Consider the following 14,902-nt stretch of genomic DNA (forward strand, 5'->3'; position numbering starts at 1 on the left):
CAGCTTATCAAATACAGTCAAATCTCTACAGCAAAACTCTTTAGGAAGGCTAACTCTTTAGGAAGGCTAACACTTTAGGAGGGCTAACTCTTTAGGAAGGTTACTGTTGGTTATGTGCCCATCTATGAACTGATCATGGTGAATGAGTATGGTAGCAGGCCTTAGCTGCATGTCTGTCCCATGTAACAGAGTCAACATCACTCAAACAAACAAATAAGCAAACAGTTCCTATTGTGTGGAGAAGACAAAGAAAGTGGACAACAATGACTAGCTCAATAAAAACTCATTTGGTTAAAATTGATATTAGGAAGAAAAACTAGCAAGTGCTCTCTGCATAAAATCTATGATATTGTTTTTTTTTTTTAATTTCTAGATCAGAGTGGCCTGTTAAAAGCAAGCCCAATAAATAAAATTATAAAAGAATTTGAAAACAATGTCCTCATTCCCAATGACCCTAGATTATATTAATAGAAGTCATTAAAAATAATATAAACCATGATTTGATACTGTCTTTAACTCAATACATATTTTATTTATTATGATGTATTGGCTCATTATTCAAGCAAAATAGGAATTATTTCCCAATTCCATGTGCCATATAAATTTAGTAATGCTTGATATTTTCATACTTATCTTTAAATGATACCATTGTGGAACCACAGGGGAGATGCTAGGGCCCATAAAATAGAGTTGTACTTGTATAATTACTCATGAGGTTTAGTAAAGAAACTGATTAAAAATTTGCTTCATTCTGAAATGATGGTGTCAATATACTTAGGAGAAATTCACAATTTGTTTTTTAGAATTGATTCCAGGATTCAAAGAACATGTGAACTTTCTCATGCAATACTGTAGGAGGAGCTAAGGTGGGAGGAGTAAACAGAGGAAGAAGAGGAGGAAGGAGAGGAAGAAGAGAAGGAAGAGGAAGAGCTAGGAGAGAGAGGAGAATGAGAGAGGGACATGGAGGCTGATGTTTGCTTGTCTGTAGCAGTCAAAGGTAGTTGGTATATCTAGGTTGGGTATTGGGTTACAACTCTGATTGTATGGGCATCTTGTTATTGATCACTACTAAATATATAAAGCCTTTGGATAATTTAAGCATTAGAGTCTCATCTTCCTATTGGGCCAGCATGGATGGTGGGATGGTCTAGGCAATGCCCAGCCTTGCAGAGACAGTGTAAAAGATTGGCAGAGCCATCTCCCATGCTGGTGTCTCGTCTAGTGGGTGTCAGGGCTGGTGTTTCTGGCTAGCCATTTGTAGTTGTGGTGCCCACATGGCCTCTGTCCACGTGGTTGAGCTAGTCAGAGCTGCCACAGCCTAGACAGTCGGCTTCACCGGCACCCGTTTTTAAATAATTACTACAACACTATACTTTTAGTTTTCTGAGCTTTCTGTGTTTAAAATTATTTCTTGAGTGTAAATGATTTTTAAATGAAAATTTAGACAAATTTTCTTCAGGTTAAAAAAGATTTTGCCAGGCGGTGGTGGTGCATGCCTTTAATCCCAGCACTTGGGAGGCAGAGGCAGGTGGATTTCTGAGTTTGAGGCCAGCCTGGTCTACAGAGTGAGTTCCAGGACAGCCAGGGCTACACAGAGGAACCCTGTCTTGAAAAACAAAAAAAAAAAAAAAAAAAAAAAAAAAAGATTTTGACATACAGGAAAACTGGCCTCAACTCTTGTGATGACATTATGGTTCTCACAGTTTTATAGTAGCTACCCAGAGACGCATCTGAAAGGGTGAGGTTAAGTTATTGTATCACTTGAGTGTGGAGATTCTCAATTGCAACTAACAAGCAAATGTGTGTCATAGCAGGAGGCCAAGGAAGTGATAAGAGTAAGGTCAGCCCCTGATCCCCACTTTCTCTTTTCTAGAACGAACTGGTGGCATGGAGAGTAAGCAGAGTTCAGGCTGCAACGTGGTGCGTGCCATCTTTGAAGTTCTGTACCATTGTCACTTGTCCCCACAGACATTCGGAAACGTTTTTATGAGCCACATGGAAGAAGAAAATCTATGGGATTTTTTATGTAACATTCCAGGTACTGCTTTTCTCGTCAAAGTCAATATACTCCACTTGTGTATATGTATGTGCATATGTGTGTATGTGTGTGCATGCATATGTATCACTGTGTGTGTGCATGTATACCACTGTGTGTGTGTGTGTGTGTGTGTGTGTGTGTGTGTGTGTGTGTGTGTGTGTGTGTTTGCTGATCAGAGAACTTCTGTTGATTCACCCTTCCACCTTGTTTTAAGTCAGGGTCTTCCTTCTTCTCTGCTGCTATGCCAATATTCCATTCTACTTGGCGCTCAAGCTTCCAGATGGTTCTTATATCTCAACCTCTTATCTCACATGTAAATGCTGAGATTGCAGACATGTGCTACCGTGTTATAGTTTTATGTAAGCTCTTGAATTGAAGAAACAAACTCCTGGCTGCCAGACTTCTATGGTTAGCATTTGTACCCACTGAGCATTCCTACCCACTGGAATGACAATAATATGTGTTTCCACTTGTACTGTTAGGCCTTGCTATGGCAGAGGAGAATGTTAAAGTTAGGGAGCTGTACATCGGAGGTACCAGGTAATGGTTGGCCCATTGCTTCATCCTTAACTTCCCAATCTTCAGTTGCCTCTATTTGGTCTCCTGGGGAGAAAGTGGTGAGAACTTAGAGGCTATTGTCGCTATCATGTCCTTCCAGTCCTCTTTGAAAGCATTTGTGTCTGTTTGCAGCCTATGTGCTTTCTTATCCCCTGCATTGCTGTTATTTGACTCTGTCTTAGGTTTGTGGAAGCTTCAACTGGCTCAGAGCCATGGTGTTTCCAGACTTCTTGGCCTGTGACTGTGGTCCTCTTACCAGCTGTGTTGAAGTTGTTGTTTTTCATTTTCTCTGCTCATTATTCTTATGATATTGCCAAAGATAACTTCATATGATGGGTTCAAAACCAGAATCTGTCATGTGAGGATTCTGTGACAATTACCCTTTCAAAGCCTTTCTCTTCATTTTCTTGTATTCTCACACTACTTCTCATTTCCCCAAAGAAGATGCAGATTTCTTTTTTTTTTTTTTTAGAAACAAAGGTTTATTTGATTATTATGCATATATTGTTCTGCCTACTTGTAGGCCTGAATGCCAGAAGAAAGTACTGGATCTCATACAGATGGTTGTGAGCCAGCATGTAGTTGCTGGGATTGAACTCAGGACCTCTGGAAGAGCAGCCAGTGCTCTTAACCACTGAATCATCACTGCAGCCCAAGATGCAGATTTCTGAGTACAAAACTAACATAGAAATGATTTACTTTGGATTTGGTTGTTAAGGAACAGGAATTAAACAAACATTAAAGCCCATGATTCCCTGCTGTTTTAGCTCCTTCTGAATTCTCTTGAAAGATGATAATCAGTTAGCCTCATGCTTCAAATGCTATTTATTATTCAAGTATTAAATTTTTGATTGTTATTTTTGATCACATTGAACATCTTTGAACATGCATGAAAATCTCTTAATTACTTATGTTCTTATTCTTGAAATTAAGGAAGAATTTAAGCAATAAAGTTTCTTTTGTTTTGTATTTTCTATTAGGTCTGACTGACAATTTTAAAAAGATTATTCCTATAACAATTGAAAAACACTTATTTTCTTAACTCAAATACCGATGTGAACAAACAGGTTTTTATTCCTCAAGGATATGCTGTGGGCCTGAGGCCACTTGGGTTACAACATCCTTCAACTCCCTCCTAAGAACTAAGTGTTACACTGTAGGGGGGAAGTAGTGGGCCTGCAGTTCTTACTGATTTTCTTATGTTTGTAGCTGTGAAATATTTGTTATTTTCCTCTAAAGAGTCTTAAATAAAGCCATAAAAAGTGTAAAACTATAAATACCTTCCTGTAAGCAGGCAGTGGTGGCACATGCCTTTAATCCCAGCATTCGGGAGGCAGAAGCAAGCCGATCTCTGAGTTTGAGGCCAGCCTGGGCTACAGAGTCAGTTCCATGACAGCCAGAGCTAATGGAGAAAGCATATCTTTAAATCACCCAACCAAGAGACAAACAAAAAACCTTGTTCGGCCATTTTCTCTCAGTTTTGGGGGGATATGAATAGAGGCTCCTCCTGTATTAAAATAGTTTTTCATATGGTGGTGTTGATTTGAGGTATAAAATTAGATGATGGTAAATTTACTTTAAATTAGAAGATACAAGCCAAGCCAAGTTTTATGTTTGCTTTATGTTTCTTTACCTCTGTTTCAGTTCATTTAATATAAAAATTATCATTTTTGACCAAAAAATCAAATTAGAAATTATTACTGAGTGACATTTCTTTTCTGTTTTTCTCTGGTTTGTTGATTCGATAGAATTAATGTATGGGCCTATAGCAACTGGAGCTGGGACTGTGTGCATTCTCTCTACACTGTGTCTCTTAGGAGTCTAAGTACCTATTTAACTTTTGTTTTTACATTTTCTTGAGTGTGTATGTGTGTGTGTGTGTGTGTGTGTGCACCTTACTCTTTTCTAACCTGCTGTGTAGTGTGTATGTGTGTGTGTGTGTATGTACACCTTACTTTTTTAATACTGCTGTGTTGTGTGTTACTTTATTCTTTTCTAGCCTGCTGTGGAGTGTGCGTGTGTGTGTGTGTGTGTGTGTGTGTGTGTGTGTGTGTGTGTGTACATTACTCTTTTCTAACCTGCTGTGTAGTTTTAGGCTTTTCTATGAAGGTGAACATATGAGAGCTAATTGGACATTTCGATGGTTTCTCATATTTCTTTAGGTTTTTACAGCCCCAATTTTTTAGAATTTAGTTTCATGGAAAAGAGTAAGTCAATATTTGAGTAAAATGTTAAAGCTTTGTGGATTTTGCTCGTGCTGTGATTTTTTTTTTCCCAGTGCTTGGGTGTAGGGTTGAAGCCAGAGCCTTACAGGGGCAAGCACTCTTCCACTAACGCTCCAGTAGCTTAGAGACTTTAGTGTTATGGACAAGTGCTCACTATAAAGGTTATACAGTTCCTGCCACACCACCCGAGTCCAAAGCTAGAAGTCAGACCAGCTTGCTTCTTACCATGGTCAGAATTGGCATTCTTTCATTACCAGGTAGGGGAAACCTCTATTTCAAATGGTTTATGAGCTGATTCTCAATTATATGATTTTCTAATTAAATCCAGCTCTTATCTTCTATAGATTAAACTAGGTAACTACAAGACAGTATTCCCAGAAGAAACAGGCACAGCTGGTGACCAGGCGCTGCTAACCATAATATGCTCTTTGATTTTAAAGTCTCGGCATTCACAGAGTCCCAGCCAGAAGTCATCCGCTGTCTGAGACTGGCACTGATGGACTCTGTCAAGGACACTGTGCAACAGATAATATCCATGATGAGATGTCGGAGAACCAGTGAGACAAACCTAAACAAGCCCCGTGTTCCTGGTCATCTGCTTCAGAGCATTCCACGAGAATGGAATTATATTCCAAGAGATTGCAAAGGGAAAGAGTCAAATAAAGGTAACCACATTAGTTTCTTAAGAAGGTATCCCCTAAAGAAACAATCTCTTAGACTATTCAGCTAAATAAAACTCTAAAATTATAAGACCAAGGAATGGCATTAATTTTTATTTCAGCACTTACATGGGCCTCCCTCCTCGTTTTACTGTGAGCTACACAGACAGTGTAACAAAGAAAGAAAGTGACCAGGTGCTCACCATTTTATTAGAATTTCATGAGTGTTTTGAAATTTTCTTTATTTCTTCATTTTTATTTTGAGTTATAATTTGATTGCCACATTGCTCACCCTTCCTTTTCCTCCCTCCAAACCCTCTCGTGTACCCTCCTGACTGTCCTTCAAAATCATGGCCTCTTCTTTTTTTCTTTTACTAATTGTTATTGCATGCATAAGCATAAGCATATACAAATATATTCCTAAATATAAACTGGTCACTCTGAATAATACTCTCCATGTGTACAATTTCAGGACTAAGTACTGTACAATCAATGGGTGGACGCCCTCCTGGGGAAAGCTGCCTCTCCTACCCTGTCTGAGCTGCATACAAGCGATTCCGAATTAATATCTTTTGTTCTTGTGTTAGTATTTCGAGAAGTCACATGACCTTGCCTTACTTTAAACCTAGATACTAATCTGTGTACCCGCATGGACGCTCATGTTCAGTTTACCTGCCTTTCATTTGGTTGTTTGGTTGTCTCCCGGCAACCACCAGGTTTCACTTTCTTTTCCTGTAACACACCTTCAGATGAAGCTTTGAGGACCCAAACAGCACCTAGTTTGGTAGTCACATCTGAGTTTTTGATGGGATATCTGTTCGCCGTACCTGTTGTTGTGTACTGAATGTATTGGCCTGCTGAAATAGTCCTCTGTCAAGTGTACCTAAGAATCCTTGTTCATGCCCACACTCTCATTTTCTTCATTACTCAACCTTGGCTGCTTTGCTTAGAGTTCCATTGTCATTGAATTTTCAACAATTCCTTAGAATGCATAGCATCTGTGTGAATCTTCCCTTTTCTAAAATAAAACGTCTCTTAATATACATCTTTAAAGAAAAATGTTTTTCAACTTCAAGGAAAAACGTTCCACAGTAAAACACTCCAATGAGCACCCACAAAAGGGAGTTGGGGCGGGGGTGAGGGTGGGGTGGGGAGTTAGACTTTCTTTTATTCTTCTCTGTGGAGATCCTACATACTGTAGCTCTTATTCATGAGCCTTCTACTACAAACTCAAACCAATTATCTATCAGTGACCTTACAAGTAATGTTTTGATTTTGTCCACATCCTATCAAACTGCCTTTGAATCTAGTAAAGATATTTAATTGAAATTGGAAAGTGTCACCTTTTCAGTGAGTGAGTTCTTTCTCAAATAAGAGTTGTTCCCATAGTTTCTAGGTTTCCTTCCCTACAGTTTTTGGATGTCTTTCATCCTTAGGGATCCAGGAAATGTGGTCTGCATTTAACATGCCATTCTACTTGACGAACACTGCCTGCTTAACTGTCCTATCATAAACCGTTTCCTTTCTCAGAAGGATTTTGGGGAATTTCTGCACTGTGTTTGAAAGGTTCCGACCCACAGAAGTGCTCAGTTTATATGTACCACTTATTGGGTATCCCTTACTAGTTAATATTCTTCATAACATTATAAGTTGATGTAGAATTACATTCTATGGTCACTCACAAAGAGGTGTTTGGAAATGAGGCTGCAGACCACTCTGCATCCTCTGGCATGACCTTTATTTTCGTTCTGTGTTTTGAAATGTTTCTTGGAACCATTGCAGTTCTTGGCCCTCTTTTGTTTTTCTCTAAATCATGACTTTTTTTTTTTTTCTTTTTTGGTTTCCATTGACCTCACTCAACTTCGGTCCAAAATATATTAGTATTTACTTTAGTTCTTTCAAGAGAGAGAATCTACATTCACATAATTTTTATTACAATGCCTTGTTAAAATTGGTCCACTTTAAAATTTGTTGTTAATCTATTATTGTTCTTAATTTATACATTAAATTTTTTACAGGCATATATGTATATGAAACAGAACTGGATGGTTTGGCACTCTACATTTTCGGACATTCACTGGAGGTTTTGGATTGCCTTCTTTTTAGACAAGGACACCACTAAAGCCAGATGATATTTACATGTTGGAGTTCAGTCATCCATTGACTCAATAGATAGTTACTGAGTGCTACATATCAGTCAGTGTATTTAAGACCACAGACATGTGATCTTATATATGTATTGTGTCCTCCTGGTGCCAGTAGGCTAGTATAATTACATGAGTGCAGACACCAAGAACATGTGCAACTCTGGGAAGAAACAAAGAAATTAACCCTGTATAAAATTCTATATGAAAATTGTCATAAGAACTCTTTCTTCGTCTGTCAGTGACATTGTTTTGTGTCAGAGACAATATGTGAGGAAGTTTAGTGTAGTGTGATAGTGTAGGGAGTGGGGTGGGGGATGGGCCTGGAGAACTTGATTCCTTCTTTAGCCTCCTGCATACATCAGCGCCATGTTGTTGAATCTGCTGTTAACAGAATGGATTTCCTCAAAGATATAAGTGACCCTAACGTGCTCCTGCTTTGTTCTTTAAAACTGAGATACAGCATAGAGTACACGGTGCCCGAATGGGCACGCTTTCATGGATTTCCATTGCAAATATGAGTGCTGTCTCAGCCATGTTGTAAAGGAAAACAATAATTTGATCAGATTTGGGGGGTGGGGAAAGTGTGGGAAAACCATCTGAAATATGAGTGCCCACATCCTTTTATTGACTGTGAATTCCTCTAAGCCTTGTGCAACGGTATATTGAGCTCTGAATCTCAAGCTGTCTTGATTAGCAAAATATCCCAACACTAAGAATGTAAAACATTGTATGTTTCCTGTCTCTTCTTCATCAGCAAGTTCTATACTATAGAGAAAAAAAAGAAAATTTAGGGAAATGAGCAGCATGAAATATTGCACAAGGCAGGAGAGTAAAAACACAGATGCTTCTCACACATAGCTCAGCTTTTTGGTATTTGTTTTATTGTGTTTCAAAGAGAAAATGCACAAAGAGCTAGTTTGATTTAGTTTTGTTTCTTTGACAGCAGTAATATAAAAGACATATTTGAGATGTTATTTCCTCAATGGCAAATTCTAATTTTAATGAAAAGAATGCTTTATGGAAAAATATTTGGTTGGTGCAATGGCGTCAACTGAAACGATAGATTTCTGGAGGGAGCAAACAGATAATGTCACAAGGAAAATACATTCAGGGAACTGTTCACAGGGAAATCCTTATAAAGGATCCCAGTGGCAGAAATACATGAAATGTAACAAACTATAGTTACAATTTAGTCTCAAAAAAAATTAGAAATACTAGTTTCATGCAACCAGTATGTCCAACAAAACATATTTATACACTTACAAACTTAAGATACAGATTTTCTACTCTGTTTAAAAGTATAGAAAATAGTGTCTTAGTAATCATTGGGTCTTTATCTTACATGTATAAAAATGCAATGTTTTCCTGTTAGTTTGCAAGGACATTGAGTTCATGGATATTAGGTATTTATTGGCAACTCGCAACAACAGGTTTGCCTGTGCTATCACAACTCATTCTACAGTTGCACTGCATGGGTCATATCTATGTTCTTATGCTACCTTAAAAATGCATATAACAGGCAATGACACTAAATGCGCTTAGAACTTGACATTTATACCATGAAGTATTAAGCTGACATTTTTTAATTAATTATTTTTTTTATATCCCAAATGTTTTCCCCTGTCCCAGCTCCCAAGTGTTCATCACCACATCCCCCCTCCCCTTTGACTCTGAGAGGATGACCCTTTTGGGCATCCTCCTTCTCTGGGACATTAAGTCTCTACAGGATTAGGTGCATTCTCTCCCACTAGGACTAGCAAGGCAGGCAGTCCTCTGCTACATATGGGTTGGGGACTATGGACCAGTACATGTATGCTTTTTGGTTTGTGGCTTAGTCTTTGGGAGCTCCCTGGGGTCCAGGGTAGTTGGCAATGCTGTTCTTCCTATGGGGTTCCCATTCTCTTCAGCTCCTCAGTCTGTCCCCTGTCTCCTCCATAGGGCTTCCCAACCTCAGTCCAAGGGTTGGCTGTGAATATTTTCTTCTGTGTCAGTCAGCTGTTGGTAGAGCCTCTTAGAGGATAGCCATGCTAGTTAAGGTGACATTTTAAACACAATACAATATACTAATTCACACACTAGCTATTGATAAGCTATTGATACTTGATAGTAATTATTAAAATAAATACTAAACAATTTAAAAACTGATTTGTCTTTCCTTCATTTCATATTTTTAGGAAATATGTTGTGATAGTATTGGCTCTGTTGAATGAAAGATATGATAAACATACATCTAGCTTCCATATTGTAATTGCTCCACAGTCTTTTCAGATAATATATACTATATTATAATAGATGGCTGCTTATGTAAAGACAGATGAATGAATATGCTATCATTAACAAGCCCCCTCCTGGGTACTGTTAACCTCCTTATTTGGCAACAACTTGAAGCTCCTGATTGGAGTTTGCCTTAAGCTTTAATGACATAGTTAAGGATTTGAATTTCTGGGTCTTTACAGTAAGACATCTCAGTAGAAGTTCAGGTAGAAAGAGAAGTAGCAATATACATTTGTTATCGACTTGGAATTGTTTGTTTACAACGTGTTTAAGCTCTCTCGGATGAGGGGAATATAAAATAACATGGTTTATTTTATGTATATGAGTGTTTGTCTGCATGTAGTTGTGTGCACCATCTGCATGCCTGATACCCGTGGAGGCTAGGCAAGGGCATTAGATCCCCTGAAAATGGAGTTACAGGTGTCCTGAACCTCAGTGTGGGTACTGGGAACTGAACCTGGGTCTTCTGCAAGAGCAACAAGTGCTCTTAAACAAGGAGCCAGCTCTCCATCCCCATATAATAAAATCTTCTAAGGAAACTACATGAGAATAGAGAATACACAGACACTTAAAGAATAAGGTGCGCTCTTCCTCTTGCTCCTGCCTTCCTGCTCCTGCTCTCTCCCCATTCCTTTCCCTCCTCTCTCCAAGTTCTCATGGTCAGCTTCTACTTCTCTACTCTCTTCATCTCTCTGCCTTTCTTCACCCTCTACCACCCTCTTAACTCCCCTCCCCATGCACTGAATAAACTCTATACTAAAAAGAAAAAAAAAGGTGTTTAAAATAACTTAAATATGCAAAATGTCATGTCAGAAGGGAGTCCTTTTACCATTTTTGCTGTACCATTTATAAGAAGTGGCTTGAATTGGGTCAGCACCTCAAGTAAGTCTCAGAGATGAATATGTGTGAAAATTCATCAGTACATATTTTACTGTACATATTTTACATATTTACATTTCAGATTTTATCCCCTTACCCCATTCCCCACCACCACCCAGGAACCTCCTATCCCATCTCTCCTCCTCATGCTTCTATGAGGATGTGCCCCCACCTACCCCCCTACTCCGACCTCCCCACCCTCGAATTCCCCCTCACTTGGTGTTCAGCCTTCATGGGACCAAGGATCTCCTCTCCTACCTATGCCCAACAATGCCATCCTCCCCTACATATACAGATGGAGTCATGGGTTCCCTCCCAATATGCTCCCAGGCTGGTGATTTAGACCCTGGGAGCTCTGGTTAGTTGGTATTGTTGCTCTCCTCCTGGGGCCACAAAAGCTTTCAGCTCCTTCAGTCTTCTCTCTAACTCCTCCATTGGGAACCCCATGATCAGCTCAATGGTTAGCTGTGAGCATCTGTGTCTGAATATGTCAAGCTCTGGCAGACCTCTAAGGAGACAGCTATATCAGGCTCTTGTCAGCATGCACTTCCTGGCATCCACATCAGAGTCTACCTTTGGTGACTGCACATGGGATGGATACCCAGGTGGAATGGTCTCCAGACGGCCCCTCCTTCAGTTTCTGTCCCACACTTTGTCTCCATATTTACTCCCTTGAGTAGTTTGTTACTCCTTCTAAGTACTGATTCTTGTTCAGTGTGAAGGAATAGGAAGCCTTGAGGAGGAAAGGAGGGAGAGAGGGAGGGAGCATGAGGAGAGGCGCATTGGTTTGGAGGGATGTGGTCCTGTTTAGTAGTGTTGAGTTTCCTGCTGACAGAGTGGGATGCTCAGCAAGGAGCTTGTTTGTGGCCGTGCAACCCCATAGGATGCCAAGACTGAACATTTTGGAATCATCATCATCTAAAGGAATACATAAGCTGGGAAGATAGTCCAAGAGTACTTGCTTAGCATGCACTAAACTCTAGATTGGAGGCCCAGAGCCTCATAAAACCAGGCCTGGTAGAGAATGCCAGCAGTCCATGCAGTCAGGAGTAGAGACAGTAAGATGTGAAGTCTGATGTCATCCTGGGTTATATACAGAGCTTACACCCAAAGCAGGATGAATGAGTCTCTATCTTAAAATGAAATGAAATTAAATAAATAGGATAACACAAAATCAGAATAAAGAGTGGCTTTTAGTTAGGGTCAGATATGAACCCAGGAGATAGATTTTGACTGTCACCCTTGAGATGGGATGGTCCTGGCATATAGTAGAATTACTATGTCATTAAAATGGAAACCATAAGTGCTTCAGAAATTCCTCCCCATACAGAACAGCTTTACCCAACAAAGAATTACCCAGCCCTCAGATGCCCACAGTGGGAAATTGAGAAACTCCGCTTTAGAGACAGGGCATCAATACATCCTTCAAAGATGTATAACAAAAAAGCAAATGGCATCTTACAGAGTCCTCAGACAAAACACAAGGACTGATAAGCAAGTTCCACAGTTAGGAGGTGTTAGAAAATAGTGTGGAAGAACAAACAAACACGAACCAGTTAACTCATGTGTTCAGTGGTTGTTTATTGAGCAGCTCTGGCTTGCACATGCCGGGGACACAATGCTGCCTTCATGGAGCTTATGTTTTAGGGATGGTCACAGATAAAAATGAGTCAGGGCACGAGATAATTGTTGGATACTGACAGGTACTTCAACAAAGGCCACACAAAGGGTTTCCCATGAAAGCAAGAGACCAGCGTCTAAGACAGAAAGGAAGTGGATTGGTTGGCTAAGGATGCACCCTGAGGAGGGACCATATCTGGTAGGAATTAAAGAAGAGGAGGCTTCAGTCACAGACTGGGAAGCTTGAGTAACAGACTTCGAGACTTAGCCGTGCCAAAGGTCATGTGGGCCTTTGCTTATTTCACTAACAGTATCCCAATACTTTAAAACTTAAATCTTAAAGAAATAACCTTATAAATCATAAATCTAAAATTTTTAATGTTCATCAATAGGAGGAAAAAAATCATGTTTGAAATTTTTGAGAATTTCAGGTACTTGCACAGCAGTTCCTGGTGGAGCTCGGTAGGAAAAAGCATTCAGAGCGTCTTCATCTTAATAATATCCTCCACAAAAGTTAGACATCCCCACCCAGCAGAAAGCCGGGATGTGAGTGCATGAGAATGCTAACAGTAATCATACCTTTTCTGCCTTTTCTTCCCAGGCTTCACAAGGCTGGCTGCTCAGGCAGTGTCTATTGTCCTCAGCAAGTTACCTACGGTGATTGCATGCTTGCCTCCCACAATTAAATCCTTCTTTTTTCTGTCTGAGAGAAAAATGTCAAAAAACTTGGCTGAATTGAAGAAAGCTGGCCTGCTTGTCTGGAACTTGATTGTAATTATATGTCGGATATTTGAGGATGGGAACACCGTGGAACGTTTAACAGGTTCCTCCATTGACAGATGGAGTAAGGAGAAACTGGGTTTAATTTGCTTGTGTTTGAAAAGTATCCTGGGAGAGCAAAGCAGTCCTAGTCAGCTGACCCAAAAGGTCATCCTGAGCATCGAGCGGCAAAAACCCAACTGGATGGAGCACCAGCTTCTGAAAGCAAGGACGCTGAGCATCCAATGGTAAAGCCGTGCCTGTCTCTTACCCAACTTCACCAAATAATCTCTCAGTACTAACGTCACCAATACACAACACCACCAACATTTTGTCAGATGGGCATTAGATGGTCATTTGGAAAAAAAAAATCACAAGACCTTTGAAGAACACAAAAAATGATAAGCACTCCAGTGAACACTGGGTTGTTAGAGGTTCCTTGTAAAATCTGAACCCCATTGATATGCAGCAACACTATCTTGGTTTACGTTCCATCTTAAGGTTTCTGATTATAAGGGTGTATCTCAACCCAGCCGAATTTAGTTTCACTTCTTTTCAGTGTGCGACCAGGTATCTGGTGCATAGCCGGAGGCATTTTGTAAATGGAGTGGGCACAGATTGAATTAAGAAAGAATTAATGGATATAAAAGGCTTTTTATTGCTTTCTGTGTACCTGATTGTCAAAAAGGTACACATTTTTCATCTGGTAATGTAAGAGTCCCAGAGGGCAACTGGGGCATATCATTCACAGGCTATAAACACACCCAGCTGTTTCAGTCGTGAAATGTCAGCTTTCTCATAGGTTTGTCACCAGCAGCTAAGTGATTTGTGGCACTGCAAAGATTTTTAAGGGTCCCCAATGAATTCAAATATGTGTGTAGAGTTCTCCTGTATTGAGGTTAGTCTGTAGGTCTAACGATGCATGCTATTGATAAAAGAATTCCGGTTCAGGTGCTCTGCGCATGACCAGATCAGCCCATTGTTCACACACCCATGTACACTGTCCCAACTAGTCAGTAAAGGTGTGTTGTTCACATGGCTAGCAGACACTTGCTGCCTGCTGTGACTAAAAGTCATCTGAAATGCAATTACTTTTATTTGTAAATGGTGGTGATGAAGAACCCAGGCTTCAGAAGCAGATGATCAAATAGGTAGGCATTCCTTGTAAATGGGTCATCAGATGAGCAAATAGATAGACATTCCTTGTGAATGGGTCATTTTATGTCTCTCCCAAAACTTCAGTTTCAAGGATGATACACTGCTGGCAGATCTGTTTTGAATAATGAATTAACAAAATATTCAGCATCCAATTGAAGACAAGTAAGAAGAGTTTTTTTTTTTTCTTATAAACTCTGGTTAAAATACATGTGTGTTGCCAGGTGTGGTAGTATACACTCAGGAGGCTGAGACTTGCTCTACATAATGAGACCCTATCTCAAATATAACACAAACAAAAAGAAACCAAAACAAAACAAGTCAGTGACAAAAATATATTGCATTCACTGGTTAGCAGAATGGTAACCAGTATATTTTGCTTATCAATCTTAACCCGTATCAATATGTTGAGTATGAAGAAGCCCTGGTTTCTCCGGTCTAGTCGTACAGAAAATCAGACAATTTCTTTTGGTGTGTGAAATAATAATAGAAGTCAGGCAAATCCGTAGTAACATTGACAGTGTGTGACCTTCTTCATCTTCATATGTGCATCCAATAACAGATTACTGGGTTGAAGATTAAGGTCAC

At 39.7% G+C, this 14,902-nt stretch overlaps 1 protein-coding gene across 7 annotated transcripts in view; it reads left to right on the forward strand.

Moving 5' to 3' along the window:
* Nucleotides 1–14,902, forward strand: part of Kiaa0825 (KIAA0825 ortholog) — a 393,509-nt gene that overhangs the window by 157,917 nt on the left and 220,690 nt on the right. For all 7 annotated transcript variants that reach the window (XM_076927051.1, XM_076927050.1, XM_076927055.1 and 4 more), the window contains 3 exons: nucleotides 1,874–2,038; nucleotides 5,262–5,486; nucleotides 13,002–13,407. In XM_076927051.1, the coding sequence (XP_076783166.1) occupies nucleotides 1,874–2,038; nucleotides 5,262–5,486; nucleotides 13,002–13,407 (796 nt within the window). The remainder of the gene's footprint in view (nucleotides 1–1,873; nucleotides 2,039–5,261; nucleotides 5,487–13,001; nucleotides 13,408–14,902) is intronic.

The sequence above is a fragment of the Arvicanthis niloticus genome, chromosome 29 (genome assembly GCF_011762505.2).
Source record: "Arvicanthis niloticus isolate mArvNil1 chromosome 29, mArvNil1.pat.X, whole genome shotgun sequence".
Classification (NCBI taxonomy): domain Eukaryota; kingdom Metazoa; phylum Chordata; class Mammalia; order Rodentia; family Muridae; genus Arvicanthis; species Arvicanthis niloticus.